General features: G+C 34.1%; 1 protein-coding gene across 6 annotated transcripts in view; it reads left to right on the forward strand.

Annotated features, from left to right (window-relative positions):
• Positions 1-23787, forward strand: part of Pkc53E (Protein C kinase 53E) — a 49838-nt gene extending 26051 nt beyond the window's left edge. For 4 of the 6 annotated variants that reach the window (XM_046621805.2, XM_046621807.2, XM_046621806.2 and 1 more), the window contains 11 exons: positions 4881-4992; positions 11498-11626; positions 13205-13358; positions 14648-14876; positions 14989-15120; positions 15221-15394; positions 15495-15586; positions 15837-16038; positions 16617-16805; positions 17394-17534; positions 17830-23787. In XM_046621805.2, the coding sequence (XP_046477761.1) occupies positions 4881-4992; positions 11498-11626; positions 13205-13358; positions 14648-14876; positions 14989-15120; positions 15221-15394; positions 15495-15586; positions 15837-16038; positions 16617-16805; positions 17394-17534; positions 17830-17982 (1707 nt within the window). In that variant the 3' untranslated portion in view covers positions 17983-23787. Of the gene's footprint in view, positions 1-456; positions 569-4880; positions 4993-11497; positions 11627-13204; positions 13359-14647; positions 14877-14988; positions 15121-15220; positions 15395-15494; positions 15587-15836; positions 16039-16616; positions 16806-17393; positions 17535-17829 lie in introns of all 6 variants that reach the window. The other 2 variants (XM_046621804.2, XM_046621810.2) reach the window with 2 other exon arrangements.
• Positions 23788-24352: the final 565 nt, after the last annotated feature.

Genomic DNA, 24352 nt, shown 5'->3' on the forward strand with positions numbered 1-24352 from the left:
CACCTTATCGTCTGTAACAAAAAAAATTTTTTTTTAATAATCATAGAAACGAAACGGTGATACTATAAAACGATATATTGCGGTAACGTGGTACAGTGTTACATGAAATCGACCCAGTGTGTTTCATTATCCTCGTCATTAACGGAGTTCGATGATCAGAATCCGCGAATTTGGATTACACGGATAAAATTTTCAGACAAAAAAATCTTATCGCCAGATGAATAATCAGTAATAATTTATAAGTAACCCTTGGTGGTAGGTTGAAATACAGATTCAACAATTACAACAACCTACTAACAATAAAGCGCAGTAAGAATCGTAGGGGGGGGAATGAACTCGGGGTGTTAAGAGGTAAATGTGAGACAGGGTGTATGATTTTGACGCATGGGGGTTGGTGTTGATCGCGGGTGATCATGATGCGATAGTGTAATATGGTGTAATGGACGTGACACGCAGGACACCCGGACGAAACATCAGTTCAAGCAGCACTCCTACAGCGGGCCAACCTTCTGTGACCACTGCGGTAGCCTCCTCTATGGCATCATTCACCAGGGCATGAAGTGCCAAGGTATCGCTCATATACCCGTAACACCTCTCTCTGTCTCTCTCTATCTCTCTATATCTCTATCCATCTCTATCTATCTCAATTCGAGATTCATCTGTTGTGTTACCAAACCATACGTACACTTGGGGGACAATGAATCTGAGACGGTTAATTTTTAACACTACACAGTTATGTTGGCGACACTGAGAAACCTGCAGCGCCACCGTCGGCCGAGCGCGAAACTACCTCAATCTCAATAAACTTAACATGACCCACGACCGTCGAATCTAACCTTAGAATACGTGTCGATCTAACAAGTCATTATCCCCGCGGTATTCTAAGGTTAGATTCGACGGTCATAGGTTATGTCAAGTTTATTGAGATCGAGTTAGTTTCGCGCTCGGCCGACTGTGGCGCTGCAGGTTTCTCAGTGTTGCCAACATGACTGTCTAGTGTAAAAAAATAAGCCGTCTCAGATTCATTGTCCCCAAGTGTACGTACAGTGATATTCATGCATGCCTGCCAACTTCTCTGGCTACCTGTTTTCAGTCCGAAACAAAATGCGAGTTGTGAACAAAACAAAAAGATAGAAAAAAAAAAAAAACGGATAAGCGAATGACCGTTCGAAATCCCCCTCCTGTGACGAAATATCCCCGTATAAAATCACGAGGAAAAAAATACCAGCTGGAGAAATATCATCGGTGAAAAAAATCCACCGGATTAAATTTTCCCGGATAAATAAGAAAAATTGATATATAAATGATTGCACGAATATTGATAAATGTATTATAATATTGGGAAAGAGGGATTTTAGGAGGGAAGATTTTTTTCTGGGGGAATTTTGGAAAAGGAGATTCTGAATGAGAACCGACAAACATGCAGTTTTTTTTTTTTTTTCTTACGATACAAGTACAACTGAACTGCTTTCGAACTTTTTCCATTACTTGTGCCCTGAGAGTTTGCTTCTCTCTAAATTTAATGATTCTAGGTCAACGGGAAAATACCACGTAGGTTTTGATTTGTGACTTTGCGAGTATAAAAATCTGTGACATAAATGGTCGTATCTTTTGATCGCGTTGACTTGGAAGCTTGAATTTTTCACACCTCCAAGGATGTAAAATTTTACATACCGCACCTTGGTATTTGATATTAATTTCAACTTGTTACCTCTACCCGTTCATGAAAAAAAAAAAGAGTCTTGACAGACGGACGAACAAGAAATTGATCCTGTATAAGGGTTACGTTTTTTCTATCACATTGTCAGATATGGAACTCTAAAAATGATCCAAAAAATCGCCACTCAATTTTTCATATATTTCGTTATAAAATCGAAACTCGCATTTCGTTTCGGATTGAAAACAAGTTGGCCGAAAGTTTGACGCATTGATAAATATCACTGTAGAGTAATGTTAATTAATGGGTTCCCAGTGGATTTTTTTTCTTCTTCTTCTTCTCGAATCAAAACTGAAACAATCTTTCCGTCCATCGAAATTTTATACGTTTACGATCAACGTATCGTTCGTTTAAATTCTCCTGCATCGTTTGAGTCAACTAGTTACAGTTTTGATATCGAAAAAAAACAAGAAAGAAAAAAAAAAAAAAAACACTCAGCCACTGTGAACCTACTGATTGCAATTACTGAGAGAAAAAAAATAAATAATTACCTACAAATTTCTTCAACGAGAATATCGTGCGAGTCTCTGTAATATATAATTCCTCGCGAATTGACATTCGGTTGGAATAAAAAAAAAAGCAGTTGGAACGAGTCAGATTAGGTGCTGATCGAAGCTCAGATCCGATCTTTTGATCTCTGCACAATTGTTTACAGAAGATACTTCCCTGTCTCAGATGGATAGTGGATGAAATATATACCTAATCGAAACGCTGCGATGTTTAGAATTTAAAAGAAAAGAAACGTAAAGAAAAAAAAAAAAAACACGAATAACAGAGATCGGTAGTACGACAGATGAATTCGAGTGACTGATTACATAATTATTTATAAACACGCCCGCCCATACACACATACACACACACACACACACACCTATAGACAACTTTATGCTTATACTGTTAGTTTCACAAAAACTCTTCTCGTTCACACATTATTATTATTACTATTATTCTGTTATTCCGTGTTGTCTGCATTGGAAGCTGTGCATCATACAATATTATTATTTATTTATTTATATGGATATAATGGATTTATTAGCTGGATGATGTGTCAGTGGTGATGATAATGCAGCTTATAACTACTCTGAGGAGACTCGTCTCGTACGATCACGCAATATAAATGTTACAATTTAGATTCGTCATATAAATGTATATATATATATATAAAAAAAAAAAAAAGTATTATTGTTGCATTTCATTACGTAATCGACATAAAATGAGAAATAATAATTAGTGTACGTAAACACAATTAAATAAAAATTAAAGACTATTTGTAAATAAGTATACTGAATTGCTTGTTTGTTGAAGGATGCAAATAACGATTTTATAATATAAACATTTTACATATAAAAAATGCGATAAATATCGAATGTGCATTTTTAATACATATATGTATACATATGTATATATATATATATATATATATATTTATTATGATATATTATATGTATTATATATATATTTATACATATATATATATATTTGATGTCGAATATTTTTATATGGCTCGCATAGTTATGTATATATATACTGATCTTCTCACTCAACTCCTCTCACTCCTTCTGCACCCTTTTACAGATGATTTATTCAATTCTCCAATTCTTTTACGGTGTACCTTAATTCTTATACTACTGCAACAACTACTACTACTATTACTCACTGTTGTACCTACTATTGACAAAAAAAAAAAAAAAAAAATAATAATAATTGTCTTCAGTTCCGCGTCTATTTTTCGACAAAAATTACTTCCAATGTTAGTTTCTTTAATTTTATATAATTTTTGTAATAACCCTATGCTTAAAAAAGAATAAGATAAAAAGAAAAATTAGTTCTGACAGCTGCAGAATCGAAAGTCAAAATGAACACAACGAAATATTATTACAGAGGACAAAATGAGCAACCGATTCGAATTAGCGCAATACGAATTGAGAAAAGCACCCATTAACATTAAGAATATTGAACTGTTGGGAAATATAATATAAAGGCGTCGGGAATAAAGAATTCAGAGTCCTGCAAGGCTCAACAATTCGAACCTATAGGATATACCGACGTAATTAAAAAAATTACGAGACGAAAAGTAAAACATATACATATGGCGTAATATTTTGCCGGTGTAACGTTATAACATTAAAGCTGTTATCGTCATCTTTGAATCGACTGGTTTGATGGGAGAAATTGATGCGTGATAAACGGTCACAATGTTTCATTGTTTATTTAACAGGATCATAATTTCGGAGAACCGTTACAAACGGCGGTAAATCAATATCTCATATACATGTAATTTCAAACATTATCGCATATACCGCACGTAATATCATATTCAAGCATACTTCGCCTCATTGTCAGTGGTACAGTGTGCAGAATTTACAAATAGTATTTAACGGAAAGAAAAAAAAGAAAAAAAAAAGAAGAAAAACTTGAGGAATGATATAAAACACGAAATGATTGTAAAATTTTTACAGCAAGTTTCAGAGAAACATGCCTACCCAAGGTAAGTGTGCCATGAGTTATCGAAACGTTTATACCCAATGATATTTTATAACGACAATTTGCGGAAAAGATATTGTAATTTACTCGACGATTAAAAACCAATTGTTTGCAGAGAGTTAAGACGCTAGAAGTTTGTCTCGTTTCGTAAATTTTGTAACCGAAGAACGGTGAACAATTGGTAGAGGTTCGATAACTGGTACACTTACTTGATATTGTCCAAAGAAGAATAGTAGAAACTTTTATACACGTTAAGCGTTGCGTGGTAATAAAAATACCGACGGCAACTTGCAATCTTGGCCAGCCTCAGACTAGGCTGTTGATTGTGTGCTTGGTTATACACGGTGCGGATTCGGTCTCTATAATCTTAACGATATAAGCAGAGTCGTCGAAAGGGCGCGTGGTGAGGGTCGATACCACAGTCAAGGGTGAAAAGAGCGAATGGGAGGCGATAGAAACCGCTGACTGACGAGTTCCAATGTATGAAAAATGCGGGTAGCAGTGATGGTCCGATGAGGCGAGAATGACAAGGTGATGGTGGAGGTGGAGGTGGTGAAGGAGGAGGAAATTTAGAATTTGTGGGGATGATGATGGGTGGTGGTAGGCATGTGATGATATTCCATGTGTGATATTCAACGGTATGAAAAACCGGGCCTGGGTCCCGTGTTTGTGTTCTCAGGCCGTGACCGCGCATCACAAATGGGAGGTGTTCACCTACCTGACGCCGACCTTCTGCGACCATTGTGGTTCGATGCTGCACGGCATCACGCATCAGGGACTCAAATGCTCAGGTAGTCACAGCTGACCAATCTCATCTATACACACAACACATAATACACTGCACTCGTGGATACGTATAATGATGATGATGATGATAACGATTGCTAGCCCTAATGTATACCATTAGACAACCTTACGCTGAGAAAAGTTTCATTTGTTTGCAGTAGTTAGAAAACTTGAGTGTAAAACAGGTATCGTTGAAAAAAAAGAACTGTTTGAATATTGTTGGGATTACGAAAAACGAGGTGCGCGTAACCATTTTGCGTTGTCGTCGATCATTTTTTGATAATTGCAAGAAAATCTAGCAAGAACGATCGAAATGAGAAAGAACAGTAACGGATACTAGACTTTGTGGTAACAGTTAGAAAACTAATTTTCATTTTGTACGTAGAAATACATTTTTCGATTGTGGTAAGAAATGAAAATAGTTAAGGACTTGTGTATTCGATGCTTCGTGGTACAAGAACCCGCAGATCGTCAAACAACGTAACAGGTGGTATAATTACACCGATTACAAATCAAGTTGCATAACGTAATGCAGTTCGGAGCGAAACTGGGGATCATCTTATTTTTAGTTTTTCAATAAGCCAACGCTGATTTCCATGCGAAGGTTGAAGTTGGTATCGTTACTTTGATATGATTGGATGCATGGTTGAATAAAATGGTTACTTGGAACCTCAGGATTTTCTCAAATTCAATCGTTTTCATATTTTGCAAAAGTCGAAACTCCTTGAAAGTCTTTCTAAAATTGTACGACACCTGATTGTTTCTTACACGATGTTGGGTTACGTTAACTTTACCAACTTCAACCTTTCGTTTCCATTCCATTCCATCCGTGAATGAAACTTTCTCTCACAAATTAAGATGGTCTTGATTGACTCAAGGAAAGTATTACATAATCCCAGATTTCATTTTTTTTTTTTTGTAATATGTTACAGTAGACTGAAAAGTAAGCTACACATTTCTTATGTTTTTTTTTTTTTCTTTTCATTTTTCCAACTGAGATAATTACATTTTTCAATATTTTATCAGGTGAAACTGCCAATTAACTTCTCGACGTATCGCCTTACTTTTGAGGGTGGTTCCACCCCCTTAAAAAGAGTTTAATTGAATGTGTCGTCACAGTTTTCAGTCGACTATAAAATATTAAAAAAGAAATCAAATCCGAGAGACTTGACTGTAACCCTGAAGTAAGGTTGAAAACGCACCCCTTCTCATTGCATCCACACTCTACAATAAAACCCATTTTATCACGTCCCGAGTCGCACTTCCAACTTAGAATAGAATTAAGTTGAATAAAAGCAGCCTGTAATATAATTGTTACCACCGCGTTTACCGAAATTCATCAGTTATTCAAAGAGTCAAACACCGTGTACGTACAGTTTGCTGTTCGAATAAGTTTTCGAAGATGATATGCCAGGCTAAATATGTACGCACAAATCTACATAAATATCAAACGGTTATGAAATTACGTTCGACTCATCATTTTTCATAGGTACGGACGGCTTAATTATTTATTCATATATTCGTTATACACGCATCATATACGCACACATGCATCGTTGCTTTCGTTATTGTTGTATACCCGCTATTTATGTTTTTGTGTTATGGTTAACGATATTATAAACGTGCAACAGCACGCACGTGCGTACGTACGTCATACTTGCGTAAATTTTATCAGTCATACGTATAGATTGTATTAAGGTTTTGAAAAATTACGACCATATTTAATTACTCACATAGCTTAGGTATGAATTGTTTCGCCTACGTAGAACGCGTTTGGATATCGTTCTTACTTTGTCCTTTTTTTTTTTTCAATTATTTATTCATTGTTAGTTCTTTTTTCCTTTCTCTAAATCCTTTCCATTAAACTTCTCTTGGTTTTTGATTGTGAAATATACGGTGTATTTATATATATATATACACAAAGCTGCCATGTTTTCCAGATACGCCTGAAATTATTATTATTATTATTATTATTATTATTATTATTATTATTATTATTATTATTATTATTATTATTATTATTATTATTATTATTATTATTATTACACGTTATTATAGGTGTAGGTATGATAAACGTTAGAACTTGTAGGTCGTTTGGACGATATCGGTATTTCGAATTTCTTAGTATCGCACAGGCCTTGTGATTGCGTAACGATTCGTACATTATTTGTGTAACACGAGATTATATATTAATGAATCGTAGTTCCAACCCGCCAACTTTCCCTACGACATTTATATACATACGTATATATGTACATGCGTTATGTAAATACCTACGACTTGCAGCAAACTCTAAACGCCCCGTATTTACATGTCATATTAATCACCGTATTCCCATTCACCCTTTGAGTCGCACATTATTGTTCTTATTCAAATTTTACAAAAAGATTTTTACAATACGGTTTTTGGGGTCGCTGATTGGATTCGCCATACTGAATTTTCAAATTCCGATTTCAGGTTCAATTCATAATTTATGTAAATCGTGTGATACGTGTAGAAGGGTAACTTTCTCGGAGATGAATTATTCCTTCAATTTTCACGATTGTTTTTCAATCAATTTGTTTCCAACAACGATAATTTACGTTACATCGCAATAATTACTCTCGAGTATCGAAAATCTATTGGTATACTATTAGAAATGGCAAAAAAAAAAAATAAAAAATAAAAAATACACGTACCACTACGACTCAAAGGGTTAATGAGAATACCTCTTGCATACGAAATGTCACCTCTTCGACTCAACTCGTTCATCACGAGTCTCGATTGATTCGTTAAGAGACATATATATATATATAATATACAGTGCATGCCCCAGTTTTGCATATTATATGCATTACATATACCGCATATTACGCATAATCAATAACGACAAGTGCAACCGCAGTTCTCCGGTATTTAGTCGCGCTGAGAGAGAATTTCTATAATTCCAAGTTTTCACAACAACCGATATATTTGACGATAATCCATCAGGATCGAAAAAATAATCCCTGACACGTTAGATTTATGCGTGTATAAGAATTCGAAAAATTCGTCGAAAAAAAAAAAAAAAAAAAAAAAAGAAAGAAAGAAAACGATTCATTTCCAAATTCGAGCAAACAGCTCGAACGGCTCGTGTACAATAAAAACGGCAATATGTGTGAACACGTGTGACGTGCACTTTGACCCGAACCGTCCGGCGAGCTTTCACTGTTATTAATGAATCGAGACCAAAGGCAACTGTTCATTTATGGGCACATTTCGGAAACGTTAGCGCGGTTTGTTGGGCAATCAAATGAGTTTCATAGAATCCAGACCCAAGATCTATAAAAATAATAATATCGTGTTGAGAGTAATAATAATTAATTCGCGATTTACGATTGGCCAAAGAATGATTAACATTCTGCTGAAACATACGAAATAGTACTGGAACTAAAAATTAAAGGTGTGGGAACATCTTGGACGGTCTAAAATCATACCTACTTCTCTATTTGCCACCATTTTGTTATTAATTTTAATGAAACAATTCTAAAATATTCTGGAAACTGTGAATAATAAAGTCCCAAAACTCAAATTTCTCCAAGTGTTTTAATTTACTTTGAAAAGACAAAGAAAAAAAAAAAAAAAAAACTTAAAAATCGTAATGATATTAAACCGTCCAAGCTGTAAACCTCCCCCTTCATAAATACGAGATCGTGATTAAAAATATACAAATTATCCCTTTCCCTGTATTGTACTGATTTTGCATTACTTTACACTTTTCAAGACTTTCTTGTAAACAACTTTCAACTATACATCCAACATTATACCTACCACTATCGTACACGTATGTATGTATATTATTATAAAACTTGACTGTCCGTTGATTCTCCCTAAAAATCGAAAATAAAAATGAAAACGAAATGAAATTAAATAAACATATAATTCATAATTATTACGTATTAATATAGAGAAGCATGCGTTTGAGGTAGAGTAATGTTTCTTTTTTTTATTCTTCATTCGTAAGCTCGGTTCTTACATTGTGCAACTATAGAAAGAAAAAGAAATGTAAAAAAAAAAAAAAAAAAAACCAACCTTTTTCACTCTTCTTCTATTTATTCAAGTTGACAATTATTCTTTCGCATGATATATAATTATACGTAAACGCGTATTGCAGGTATTATAATATAATACAATAGTAATATATTTACACGTTGGACCTTTTTGCAGGTAATTCGTTCCCAGATATATCTACAATATATCTATATTGCAATCTACAGGGTGTAACAATTTAAAAAAGACGGATTACGTTTTTCAGTCGACGAAAAATTTTTCGATTCGAAAATGTGTCGTACAAAAGCTGTACGTTTCAGAGAGGGACACGTAAAGAACTTTCTTTCAAGCGGTCCAGAGTCATAACTGGTGATATTGTGGAGGACGGACCATTTTTTTTTTTATTTCATTTTTTAAACGAAATCACACATTTTTGTTCCAACTATATTGTTATTCAATTGAAAATGTACAACCTTGTCGGAAAGTTTTTTTCCTTGTAAAGCGAATAGTTCGTAAGATACAACGAAAAATCAAACTCTGCAAGACACGAAGAGGTTGGAAACATGATGAATAGAATTACTAACGCGTGCGGAGCGATTCAAAAAGCAATCCATACGAATTCACCTCCCCGTGTTTTACAGAATATGATTATTTGTTGTATCTCGGGAACTTTTACCTTTGTATCAAAAAAAAAAATAAACAAAAAATTTCCCGAGAAAGTTGAACATTTTCGAATAAAAAATATTCCCGTTGAAACAAAAATATGATTCCGTTTAAGGAAGAAAAAAAAAAAACTACCGATCCATCCTCCGCAGCGTCATCAAAAATTTCCTCACGTTTCCGTCGTAGGACGCATTTTTCCATCAAACAATTAGGTCGACTGAAAACGTAACGCGTCTATTAAATTTCAACACCCTGTACATGTAATATATCGCTGTAACTTTTTGGCCAGTGGTGGAAAAGTTCCGAGGAATATCTGCATATAATTGTGTAATAGTAGAAAACAACCGGTTGACCGGATGTCGTATATTTGTTTTTGCAAGAGGACTGGAGCTGCTCTTTTCATTCGTTTTCCGTGATGCAGCTGCAGTGTAATTCGGTCTAATACACATACATACATATATATATATATATATATATATATATATATAGGCAAGCTTTGTGCAAAGTTCTTTACGGATTGAAATTCAAATATATATCTGTATACCTTAGAGAGAGGAAAAGGAATTCTTGAAAGAGTAAAAAAAAAAAAAACAACAACAAAAAATACATTTTCTTTGAGTCCGGTGACTTTAATCTAGCATTCCTTATTTGTTCCAAATACCTGATAACTTTAATTCAACAATTTCGATTTACATAGCTTCAGATATACATATTACATATATATATAAATTAATTTTCTACAATTTTTCAAAACCAAAGGCTCGATTTGAATTCCATATCAAATCGTCACAAGTATTTAATACGACAAAATAATTTTCTTGAATTAATAATTAAGTACGGCGTTCGCCCCACATTTGACTGTAACATTTAATTGAATGAAACGAATATCACTTAATTCGAATACTCCTTTCCCTCTGTGTATAAACATGGTACCGCTATTCTAAAAACTGATCATTTCCCACGCCACTGCAGCTGCCGAAGAAAGAGAATAGGATTTTTCAATTGCCGATTGAAATACCGACCATTATGCGCTAAAAATCACTTTCGAGTACTCGGAATATTATTTTAACGCGTATTTGTGCTAAATTCGTGCTCCATAGAATTCGTAATTACTATACGTCACAAATTTACACGCCAGTCATGGTGCGGAATTTAAATCCATGTAAAATATCAGACCTCCTCTTCGTCTTTTTTTTTTCCATACCTCATCCTTTACACGTCACGCAAAATATTATACATAATATATGTAGTTATACCTCGGACACTGTATTTCCAAGTGTCAAAGGTCAAGTAAACATTTTTAACGATAATTGTGTTTCATATCCCGCCACGAAATGACAGATAATTACTGTAGTTACATGTATAGTCTCCTTTGTTTACCACCGAAGCTTAATTTTCCCTGTAAGTCATTTTCAGATCTTTATTTCTCAAAATTATAAAAAAAAAAAAGAATATTATCCCTATTATCAGACCCCCCCCCCCCCCCCCCCCCAAATTTCTCTCTTCCGAAAGACTTTCTCCGCAACGACGTGACTTTTTTTTTTTTTTTTTTGTATTTTTCCTCTCGTCCATCTTTCTCAACTTTTCGAAATTTCTTTATTCTCAGTCCGTACAATCTATTCGCCGAATGCGACACGAATCATTGATCTTTGATCGAAAACTTTCGATCCGCCTAACGAAGAAGAATTTCTTCGTACGTACGTTTATTTCTAAAGATAAAAAAAAAAAAAAAAGACAAAAAAACAAAAAAAAAAAAACAACCAATTGTCGCAGAAACTCGTTCGAAGCATTAAAATATTGTCTCTTCTTTTCTCTCTTATTCTATATAAATATACGCAGCATGTGACATGAACGTGCACAAACGATGCGAGGAGAGCGTACCGAATCTCTGCGGTTGCGATCACACCGAGCGCCGAGGTAGAATTCAGCTCCACATCACCTGTATCGGCAACAAACTCACCGTCGAAGGTTGGTATTACGAAAATAAAAAAAATTATAAAAAAAAACTACCAAGCGTGTTCTTAACGAGAAATATAATTTTTATTTATTTTTTGTACACACGTTACGCGGAGGGTGAACTTTTTCAATCTCTTCCTCTCGTCGTACATACTTACAACAACAGGTTACATAATTAATACAAGTCCGACGATCCGCGGGAGTCTCGTTGAGGGGAGATATTTAATCGGTATATTATTAATATGACAAGAGACTCGAGACGAGCTCACCCTAAAATGCTTGGTAAAAATTTGTCAACGTGCACACAGAGTAATATAATGAACCCGGGATTGCTTTGTTTTTTATGCATGGTGGATTATTTCTAACGATGCCGAGTCGAGTCGAGTCACGAGGTCCTTCCTTTGACGTCGAACGGTTAGCCTTAATTTAGGTTTTGTAAGACGAATATAATGAAATATGGAATGTATTACCGTATACCCAACTATACACGTATTATGAAAGAACCGCAAGCATTTCATTCCGTGGATCGATCGCGTGTCTGCCTATCCCGCGTTTTTTCACTTTCTTTTTCTTTTCTTTTCTTTTTTTTAATCTTGTATTATTACGCAGTACTTCGCGTTAACCCTTTGAGTATATTTAGATAACTATGAGAACATATTTTTTTTTTTGCGATTTTTTTTGCTGCTTCTGACAGTATACCAATAGATTTTCAATTCTTGAGAGTAATTATTGCGACGTAACGTGAATTGTTGTTAGAAACAAATTGATTGAAAAAAATCGTGAAAATTGAAGGAAAGATTCACATTTCCGAGAAAGTTACCCCTCTACGCGTGTGCACGTTTTACATAGATTATAAATTCTTGGGATCGCTGATTACGAATCTGAAATCGGATTTTGATAATTCAAGATGGCCGATTCAATATGGCGGACGAAAATTTTAAACTCGATCGCATCCGGAGGTAAAACTCTGTCCAGGGGTTTTTGGGCTCGCTGATTACAAATGCGAAATCGGATTTTGAAAATTCAGTACGGCGAATCCAATCAGCGACCCCGAAAACCCCTGCATAGAATTTTTTTTGACCAGATTCGATCAAATTTGAAATTTACGGCTGCCGTATTGGATCCGCCATCTTGCATTTATGAAATCTGATTTGAGATTCGGAATCAGCGACTCCAAAAATGATTTTTGAAATGAAAATTCGTTTCAACGTCGGAAGATGTCTGCGTATTATTCTTGGTCAAATATTTGAATAATATGTACGAAAAATGAATTTACAAACGTAACATAGTACATATTTACGTTATACTTATATGTATACACCCAATGTATATCTGCTTATTTATACCTATTCAATTACCGTCTGACGAATTACACGGTACTTATGATATTTTGTTGGTTTCCTTTGAAATTTACTTCTCAACGAGCCTACGAATTCGGCTCAGCTCTCTCTCTCTCCCTCTCTCTCCCTCTCTCTCTCTCTCACCAAGACCGAAATTTAAAAAGATCGAGAAGTCTTGGATAACATTGATGTAAACGTAATATTGCGCAGTTATTTGTTCAACTTGTTCGTTGGTTTCGTTTATTCACAGTAAAACAGGGGAGAAACCTAATCCCGATGGATCCAAACGGGCTGTCGGATCCTTACGTGAAATTGAAACTAATTCCCGACTCAGACAACGTAAAGAAGAAAACTAAGACAATCAAATCTTCGCTCAATCCTGAATGGAACGAAACGCTAACTTTGTGAGTAGCTTATAAATTTAAAATATACGTACATCTATAAGTAACTTTTTTTTAAAACACTTGTTCGTCGTTTGCGGTTTCAATTTTTATTCTCATCTTCATCTTCGCCTTAGCACCGAATCAGATTGAAATGAACTTCGAGGTATTATAACGTCGAATCAGTGAATAATAAGAATGACAAGTGTTTCAGATATAATCTTAACGACAATTGATCTTCAAAAAATAACTTCTCTGCCATTGACCAAGTATGAAATAAAACGGATTACGTAGTCTTCTCCCATCTAAATATCGATCGTATAACCATTTTGATGGTCAACCTTCTCTTTCGAATCGATATATCTACTCGAATCAAAGCTCAAGGGACAAACGTGATCGAAATTTTTTATTCAATCCAATATTTCATAGTACAAGGGGCCAATTTTGCCCGCATCTTACCCAAACGTAAAGCATAACAACGATGCCTCCGGAATAAATGCATTATCAGATTATCTAGGCTGTACAGTAGAGCTATTATACAGGTCATATGTTATACAGCCATTATGTTGACTGTCTTCTCTGATCCAATTACTCCGGTGGGTGAATGTGTTAACACGTATACACTTTACCACATAGGAAACACCCGTTTGTGCCTGAGATGTGTGCGAACACCGAGTCACGTACGTATGTACATGCAAAACACACGCATGTGCGGATTTATTAACACGTCTATACAGATATTGGCACTTGACCCAGTTCCGATAATTTTCTAATTTTCACCTCTCGTCGTTCCGCACTAGTCGGCATATTATCGGGCATTTCACTTTGGCTCATTGTCAGAGGCAGTCATCCGGTTATATTAAAGACAATGGAATTAATCAACCGCGATGATTTTAGAGGTTGTTATATGCTATTGTTTATCAAGGTTTCACCCGCGGCACCGCCGGAAGAAACCTCACGCATCAGTGCTCGGCGGTGTTTTATCTTGTTCAAACGATACGATGTTAATGTTCAAAACTTGTACGCGCGATGCAGAGAATTTTTTATTCATCTATTTTTTTTTCTCAACCACCCCGGTATAGTTATACAGAGAGTTCTCCGTACAGATCCCGATACCGACATCTTACCGACGATCGATAAAAAAGGGTTTGTGTCTGAGCTGTGAAGCGGGTAAAATGTCGGTCAAATGTCGATATCGGGATCTGTACGGAGAAATCTCCACACTACTCTACTCACTGCTCTTTTCTAACCCATTTATAAGTATGGAGATGATCAAGTTTGATCAAAATTTTCACAGTCAGATGATATTACAGTGAGCTAAGACCGGAAGACAAGGACCGTAGACTTCTATTAGAAATATGGGATTGGGATCGTACTTCACGCAACGATTTTATGGGCTCTCTATCCTTCGGAATATCGGAGATAATCAAGGCACCCGCCTCCGGATGGTTCAAACTCCTGACCCAGGAGGAGGGCGAATTTTACAACGTCCCGGTACCGGAGGAAGGCGTTGACCTTGCCGAGCTGAAGACCAAAATGCGGGTTGGATCAATTTTCCCATAATTAATTCGCGCGTTATAAAAAAAAAAAAAAAAAATAATGGAGAAACGTGTAATTTTACAGTGTTTAAAATCGCCTCTCGCGTTGCTTTCAGAAGACATCCGTCACCAAAAAGACACCAATGACACAGGACAAGGATGTGCCTCACAACATGGGAAAGAGCGACGTGATACGAGCGACAGATTTCAACTTCCTTATGGTCCTCGGCAAAGGTAGTTTTGGAAAGGTAAGAAAAGAAGAATAAGTAATCCAAAACCTTTCGACTATCGAATGATTAAATAACGACGATTAATCGCCGTTTCCGTATCTCTTCTAATATATTACAGGTAATGCTGGCGGAAAGAAAAGGGACCGACGAGCTGTACGCCATAAAGATATTGAAAAAGGACATCATCATTCAGGACGACGACGTTGAGTGTACGATGGTCGAGAAGCGAGTCCTGGCACTATCCAGCAAACCACCGTTTCTCGTTCAGCTTCACTCATGCTTTCAGACGATGGTTCGGTTTGTTATAAATACGCCCAATATTGCACCACCCATTGTTATGTGCTTAGATGTAACGGACACAATAAGTATTCAAACTTTTTGAAATATAACAGGACCGATTATACTTCGTCATGGAATACGTGAACGGTGGTGATCTCATGTTTCAAATTCAGCAGTGTGGAAAGTTCAAAGAACCAGTGGCCGTGTAAGCAACCCGATAGTCGCGGTACACTGTAAAAAAAAAAAATGCGGTGTGGACTTTTGTAGAATATTTTTTTCCCGTAAATCTAACATTGTTAAATAGTTGAATAAAGGTGTTGAATAGTTGTCCACACCGGGAACAACTATCGGTCAATTTTAACACCGCAAATTTTTTACAGTGTACCTACAACTGCGTTAACTGTTTTGTTAGTTAAAATTTATCCCGAATGATCGTCGAAACAAATAATCCACAGATTCTACGCGTCCGAGATCGCGATTGGTCTGTTTTACCTCCACGCGAGAGGAATCGTTTACAGAGATCTGAAACTTGACAACGTTCTGCTGGACCAGGACGGTCACATTAAAATTGCCGACTTCGGTATGTGCAAGGAGGGAATAACCGGGGACAAGACGACCAAGACTTTTTGTGGTACACCCGACTACATTGCGCCGGAGGTTAGAAGCCTTGAACCACATACCCCGGTGGATGTAATTTATACGCAAAATTGCAACCAAGTGGAGCAGTTCGTTGGAACAGTTGTAGGAAATATTCGAAAATCGTAAAAAAACTTACAACGTTGTGAAAAATGGTCGATAATCGTAGTATTTTGCACAGAAAATTACAAATTTTTACGAAAAATTATAAAAAATATACAATCTTCTATGATTTTCTTTTAAAAAAAATTCTAGTATCTTGTACATTTTTTTTTTTTGCTGATAAAAATACAAAATTTTCATGAAAATCTACTATGCATATTTACAATTTTGTACGAAAACAATTTTCTTGAAAGCAAAAAATTTTACGAAATGTCCAAATTTCTCTAAAAATTTGGTAAAAAAAAAATTGCAAAAAATCATTTTCACCAGGGATACTTAATCGTAAAATAAAAATTCCTAGTCAAGCGTATAAACTATTTTCACCAGGGTGTTGACTACACTTTTTTTAAACGACTTACCGACAACCAAGATATATCGCGCGATGGTTTTTATAATTTTTGATGCAACGTCTGAATTTTTTACCCCCCAACGTACAGATCATACTCTATCAACCGTATGGAAAATCCGTGGATTGGTGGGCGTACGGCGTTCTTTTGTACGAGATGCTTGTTGGACAGCCTCCGTTCGACGGCGAAGACGAGGAGGAATTATTCGCCGCGATAACCGATCACAACGTCAGCTACCCAAAGAGTCTTTCGAAGGAGGCGAAAGAGGCATGCAAAGGGGTGAGAGGCGTTCGATGGATGTTTTAACAAAAAGCGCGATGAGACGATACGTTACGCGTGTCGTTCGCATTTTCGGGGTGGCCGAAAATTTTTGGAAAAGAACAAGTAAAACAAGAAAAAAAAAAAAAAAACAATTCCACAACATTTCCAAGTTTTTACAGAACCTAAAACCTAACATTTTTTCCCCAGTTCTAGCAAGTTACCGAAAACCTGAATCGTTCGGCTTACTAATTCTATATATTCGTTTCGAATTTAATACGAATTTGAAGAAAAATATAATCTGAAAAAAAAAAGATACTAGCACTAATGTCCACTAAAACCTCGCAGTTGCATATTTTTTTTTTTTAACATCGTTACTGCTACAATAAAATATATACCGAGAAAAAAAAGTTTTTTTCCCACGTGACTTTCCGTAAGAAACTTTGATTACAATGCCGGATTATCTTGGAGTTGAGGTAAAAATTTGAAGAAAAAATTAGGCAATTGTTTTTCAATTATTGGAAGTTGATTTGGGGGGGGATGCGGCATCGAAAATTCTTGTACATTGGATAATATTACTTATTACGCGGCACGGCCTTCCTTTTTCAGTTTCTCACGAAGAATCCTAACAAGAGATTGGGTTGCGGATTACGGGGTGAAGAGGACGTGCGAAATCACGCTTTCTTCCGCCGCATAGACTGGGACAGAATCGAAAATCGAGAGGTTCAACCACCGTTCAAACCAAAAATAGTAAGCAGAAGTTTGCAACGTTGTTCTAACGATGCGATTTTGGACTTTTTGTACTACTTGAAATTTAGTAAACCGTTAATAACACATCATCGACAAATTCACATTTTGTAAATTCAACATATCCAGGTATTGTAAAGATGCAGAAATAGTAACTTTCGCTTCAACATTTCGATAAATTAACGTTTCAAACTCCAGCCTCGTTTGTCAGTAACAACCGTACCCAATTGCTAACACACACGCTGCACGCGTGTCGTTGTTCGCATAAACTCATCACTCGTTTCGTCTGCTTTATCAGAAACACAGGAAGGACGTGAGCAACTTCGACAAGCAATTTACATCGGAAAAAACGGACCTCACGCCGACCGACAAATTGTTCATGATGAACTTGGATCAAACAGAATTCATGGGCTTCTCTTTCCTAAATCCCGAGTTCGTTCAGCACATTTAATCATCCTCTTATTCGATTCTGTATCCAAATACCTACACCTATATATATATACACGTATGCGTGTGCGTGTGTGTGTGTGTGTGTGTATATACACACACACATAAAATACAACTCTATAGACGCAACGAAGTGCAGTCTTTGCGTTGTGTCTGCCAACAGGTTCGTATAGTACGAACCGTCGATCGTCGATTGCCAATTTAATTCCAATTGTAAAATACCTATACCTACATGTACAACAACACTTATTATACATAATATATACAAGTCTACTATAGTGCATAATACGTATAACAATAACACGCATTTACGCGAGTCTCGTGCATTGGGTTATATTCTCATTACCATTATCGTTGTTCTTATTATTATTATTATTATTATTATTATTATTACTATTGTTGTTGTTGTTGTTGTTACTATTACAATTATTTGCCACTATTATATTATTGATCGTTACATTAGCAACACCAAAACGGAGAGACGCCTCCGATTTAGATTATTGTATGTACACATGCCTACTATACGTATGCATTTACCTCATCAGTATAGTTATTATACCATACGGGTTATTATATATATATATATATATATATATATATATACCTATATATACCTATATATACCATTGCCTTCCAGAATTGCGTATTGAACCGTCATTGGTATGGGTATACGTATACAAAGATATTACTGTACGAGTTCGTCACCCCCCATTTTTCTTTCTTGCTTTTTTTTTTTTTTTTTTTTTGATTCTTCCGTTTCTTTCATTTTTATTTTTCTTCTCTATATATATATATATATATATGTTGCGATCTTCTCTATTGACCATCGTTGATGTTACAAATTGTTTGATTGATTCGTTAAAAATGAATTATTGTATGTATAGATGACCGTTTTCTTTACGCGCACTTGTATCGTGTTGTTTTTATTATTGTTTTTGTTGTTGTTGTTATTATTATTATTATTATTATTATTATTATTATTATTATTATTATTATTATTATTATTATTATTATTATCATCATCATTATTACCATTACCATTATCATTATTATTATTGTTCTTGTTGTTGTTATTAATATTATACGTATACACTTATGGTAGGTATGTAGTTCGCGTGGTAGAAGTTTATTAGCAATTAATAGGTAATAAAATAAGCGTATTAGTGAAGAAAATGATATATTTAATATTTATTATTATTATCCGGTGCAGACAGCAGTAATTATTTAATATAACGAGAATGACGAAGCAAAAAAAAAGAAAAAAAAAAAAACCCCCCAACAAAAACAGTTGAATCTATTCACCGTATATTATATTATTATGAATTTCACTATTATAATGTAGTATACATCCAGTATAGGTAGAAGGAGCAGTGATAGAAAGTATAAATTAATACGTTTTTCTTCCTATTGAATTATTCATCTCGGAACTTGTATAATTCTACTATACCTATGAGAATTCGAAGGAACAAAGTTATATATATATATATATATATATTAAACATGTATATATATATACTATACGATATACAAAGAAAATGATATTATATCTACTACATTATACTGTATGCATATATAGTGTATAGTCTTTTCACAAACATTACATAACGTAACATAAAATGCATTGTGCATTATACGTCAGAGGTATGTATTAATTCCTGATCTCGTATATTATCATGTATAATTAAATCAGTCTGTATCGTGACTGATTTTTCCTAAACCGCGCGAGAAAATCAATAATAGAATTAATAAAACAATATTGAAACATTGTTATAAGTGTAAATGGGGGAGAATGGAACAAGTGTGGCAACATGTTCATTAAATTTACGGACGATGCGTTCCAAGGATCAATCGTCACAGCCCCATAAAATAAATCTACATCATCGTCATCGATCATCTTTGTCGACATCTACTTGAGAAAAATTTGAATTCGTGAAAAAAAAAAAAAAAAAAACGTCAAATTCGCGGATGCGAAACGGGGTAATCAATAGCGACCTAAATTTTTCTCGCCTTAAGGGAGGTGGTGGGAGGTTTGAGTTTAAGGGCTTTATTATTCAGGGTTTCAAGAAAATTTTTGAATTTTTTCACCCAAATTAATAACAAAATAACTCGAGGGCGTTTGCGTTGGCTCATCTCCTGACATCACCGTCCAACTTGTAGGAGATGGAAAAATTTTCTTGTGTCAAAAACACCTTTTCGGGTTCGATCTCGTGGCCCGAATGTAGGACAAATTTTTTTTCATCAAATATATACGATAACGAATAAAAAAAAATTCCATTTTTCGACCGAAAGATTGTCGAAAACAAATTTGTATAAAAAATATTCTGGGATTAAAATTCGAAAATCTAGCCACGAGCTCGAATCGATCGACATGTTCTTAAAGATGGTGTGAAAATTTCAAGTTGATCGGATAAAAATTGACCGAGGAATCTGCGCCACCGGATTGAAAACGTGCTCGTTCACTCACATTGCGCTATGCAATCATTTTCTTATTAATTTCGGTGAAAAAATTTTTAAATTTTCCTCAAACTACAAATAATAAAGGCCTCAAACTCAAATTGCCCCAAGTGCTTTCCGCTTTCTTTAAAAAAAAAAAAAAAAGAAAAAAAAAGACTCATAAAAATAGGTATGATTTTAGACCCCCTCCTTTAAATTTCCACCCCTTTATAAAGAAGCTTGCGGAACTTGGTAATGGAGTTGAAAAAAAAAAAAAAAACTCGCAAATTAACCGTTTCACCATTAACAAAGTTCAACGTACATTCTTTCGCGTTACACTCAAAATTTGGCGTACGAATTGTGAATAAAATAAGAATCATTTGAAAGTATCCTAATTCTATGATATATCGCACTATAAATATTACTTAAATAATAATCTCGTTTTAATAATATCGCCCATAACTTGCCCCAAACTCCCCTGTGAAAAAAAAAAACAAAAACAAAACAAAAACAAAAAAAAAAAAAATCAAGTATTCTACCACCAAACATAGCTTGTGTTTACCTTGAACATATCACGTACCGTTAATATATAATTGTGTACAATGTTTATGCAGATATGAATATATACCTACACATATATATATATATATATGAGTGTGTGTGTATATACGTATGTGTATACGTATAATACAATAGGATTAAAAGGACATTACGTATGTAATTAATTAAGAGTCAATCGGTTCAGTGGCAATACAATACATCCATCCCTTCGTGAGTGCGGCAATGATCCAATGATCCACGAATAGATGTATAAATAATACTCACAATGACACACCGAACAAACGCACCCCGAATTTTACCCCGTTTGCCAAAACCGGTGACACCGGTGACGTATTTTCGAATTAACGTAGATTATATCGTCACGTTACAACTTTACGATTAGCTGCGAAAAACAAAAAAAAAAAAAAAAATTAAATAAAAATATGAAAAAATTTAAAAAAAAAAATGGAAAAAAAAATCTCTACCCGCGTTGAAGGTATTAATTACGTAATTGTATAAAACACCGGCTAACCCTTTGAGTCATAGTGACAAGTATTCTCACCACTTTTTTTTTTCGGTTTTTTATTTGCTATTTCCGATGGTATACCAACAGGTTTTCAATACTCGAGATTAATAATTGCGATTTAATGTAAATTATTGTTGTTGGAAACGAATTGATTGAAAAAAAATCGTGAAAATTGAAGGAATGATTCATTTCCGGGGTAAGTTACCCATCCACACGTATAAATGCTTTACAAAAATTGTGAGTTTTTGGGATCACTGATTAAGAATCCGAAATGGTATTTAAAAAATTCAACGCGGCCGATCCAATATGGCGGACAAAAATTTCAAACTCGATCGGATCCGGAGATAAAACTCTGTCCGGGGGTTTTTGGGGTCACTGATCGCCGATCTCAAGTTAGATTTTGAAAATTCAGCATGGATTTGAATTTAATCAGCGACCCCGAAAACCCGAGCATAGAATTTTTTGACCGGATATGATTGAATTTTAAATTCTCTTCCGCCATATTGAATCCACCATCTTCAATTTTTTAAATCTAATTTCAGATTCGCGATCAGCGATCCCAAAAACCATACAAATATACTATCTGGTTATTAAAGTTGACTCAGCACAATAATGTGTGACTGAAAGGGTTAATTACACCGTATATAACGACTTATAATCGGTTTTCATTGATTAAGATAAAATAAATACACCCGTATTGTCAAAAACGTGCACCGCAAAAAAAAAAACAAAAAGAACAAAAAAAAAACAAAAAAAAAAAGAACCGTATATTATATTCTCATTCAAAATCTCTATTCTTATATAACACACATCTCAAAAGTCTCAAGTCTTCCAAGTCTTCTTGTTTGGCAAATGCTGTTACTGCGTGTACGTGATCTTACAATACATGTAATACCACCTCTTACAACTTTCATTGTAGGCACCTACTTCATAACAATATACTCTATGCACGATACGATATAATTATCGTGCTTTAAGCCGACGTCTTGAAAAAATCTTTATATACATATATATATATATATGTATATATATATGTACCCGATTCTTTCTACACACGATTCACGTATGTAATAATCTACATAAATGCCCGTATGCGTAGGGAACTCGTTTTTAATTGAAAAAAAAAAAAAAAAATTAAAATTTTCGTTTAATTAAACCTCGTATGTAAATACATACGTAAATAAATATACGACCCCTGCGTACATGATCTATTCCTTTAATCCAAGTTTTCGACTCACTCTGTTAAAAAATACGAGCTCAATTCCCACGCTAACCTTGTTATACATATAATAATACCATAAAAAAAAAAAAAAAAAAAAAAATTTACTATCGGTCTGTTATATGAACGAGTACGATATGCGTATGATATTTATTGAACCTAATAGTGACGACAGGCAAAAAAAAAAAGTAAAGAAAAACAGTATAATAATTGGGAGAAAAAGGAAGCGGAGAAAACGACAAAAAAAAAAAAAAATAAATAAACAAAATAAAATAACATTCTATTAGAGCCTGTACGGAGGACGGATAACGTATAACTCCTTATAGACACATTCTCAAATTCCTAATACATATACATGCGTATGAAACTTAATGTTTTTACATATAATATTTAAATTGTTTAGATTAAAAGATAAAAAAAAAAAAAGAAAAGAAAAGAAAAGAGAAAAAAAAAAACTTGATTGAAACTCTCGAAATCGTAACTTCTATTTTTCAAAATATAATATTTAAATACAAATGCGAATGAACACGATGTTTGTTATATATATATATATATATAATATATTATAATATATTATATATATATAACTAACTAGTTACTCTTGTGATTGTAAAGAGGGATTATAAGAAAGAAAAAAAAAATTGAATAAATGAAAAGATAAATAAATAAGTATCAAGTTAATTAACTCGACATTGTTTGGATCAAATATAATGTTACTATTATGCATATTATATTACTATAAATAAATATGTACATATACATATTGTATGCATAATTATATGTATAATATAATCGTCTATACAATGTGTATACATAATATGAAAAATCTATAGCAAGTATTACATATAATTGTGTGTTTTAAATATAGTTTCGAGGTTCACGCGTACGAATAATTATATCTTTCAAATTTCAACTTTCTTTGAACATACTTTCATAATTTCGTTACAATTCAACTATTAACTGATGCTCTCTCTGCCCGAGTCTACTCGATCGCATAATATCAACGACCCACGACTCTGCACATACAATTTCACTTCGTGTGAGTATAGTGAAGAAGAAGAAAGGCAAAAAAAAAAAAAAAACAAGCAAAATGCAGTGAAAGAATTACACTAGCCAAACCCTTTATATTCAATTGCGCTCTCTTACCACCCTTCACTCACCCCTGTTGAACTGTTCACATTACTTTTATCACGCTATTAAACTAAATGTCTTCCTACGTATAAATATTTGTTTGGTGTTTATTTACATTGTATAATTATATAATAGATATACCCTTTAAAAAAAAAGAAATAATAAAAATTAAAAAAAAAAAAAAAAAAAAAACCCGTAAGTGATGTCATAATGAACTTGGCTACCCTTTTAAAAAGAAAAAAAATAACGTTAATAAATAAATAAATAATAATAACAATGATAATAATAATAATAATAATAATAATAATAATAATAATAATAATAATAATAATGATAATAATAATAATAAAAGCAGTAATAATTCTTTATAATATACATATATATATTGTAAAACTTTTGGTGAAATTGAAATTGTTCAGCTCGTACTAAGAGAATAAAAAAAAAAAAAAAAAAAAAAAAAAACAAAAGGAAAGAAAAATAAAATTAAATACTCTGGTAGAAATCTGTATACGTATACCTACTATA

Source organism: Neodiprion pinetum, chromosome 4, assembly GCF_021155775.2.
Source record: "Neodiprion pinetum isolate iyNeoPine1 chromosome 4, iyNeoPine1.2, whole genome shotgun sequence".
Lineage (NCBI taxonomy): Eukaryota > Metazoa > Arthropoda > Insecta > Hymenoptera > Diprionidae > Neodiprion > Neodiprion pinetum.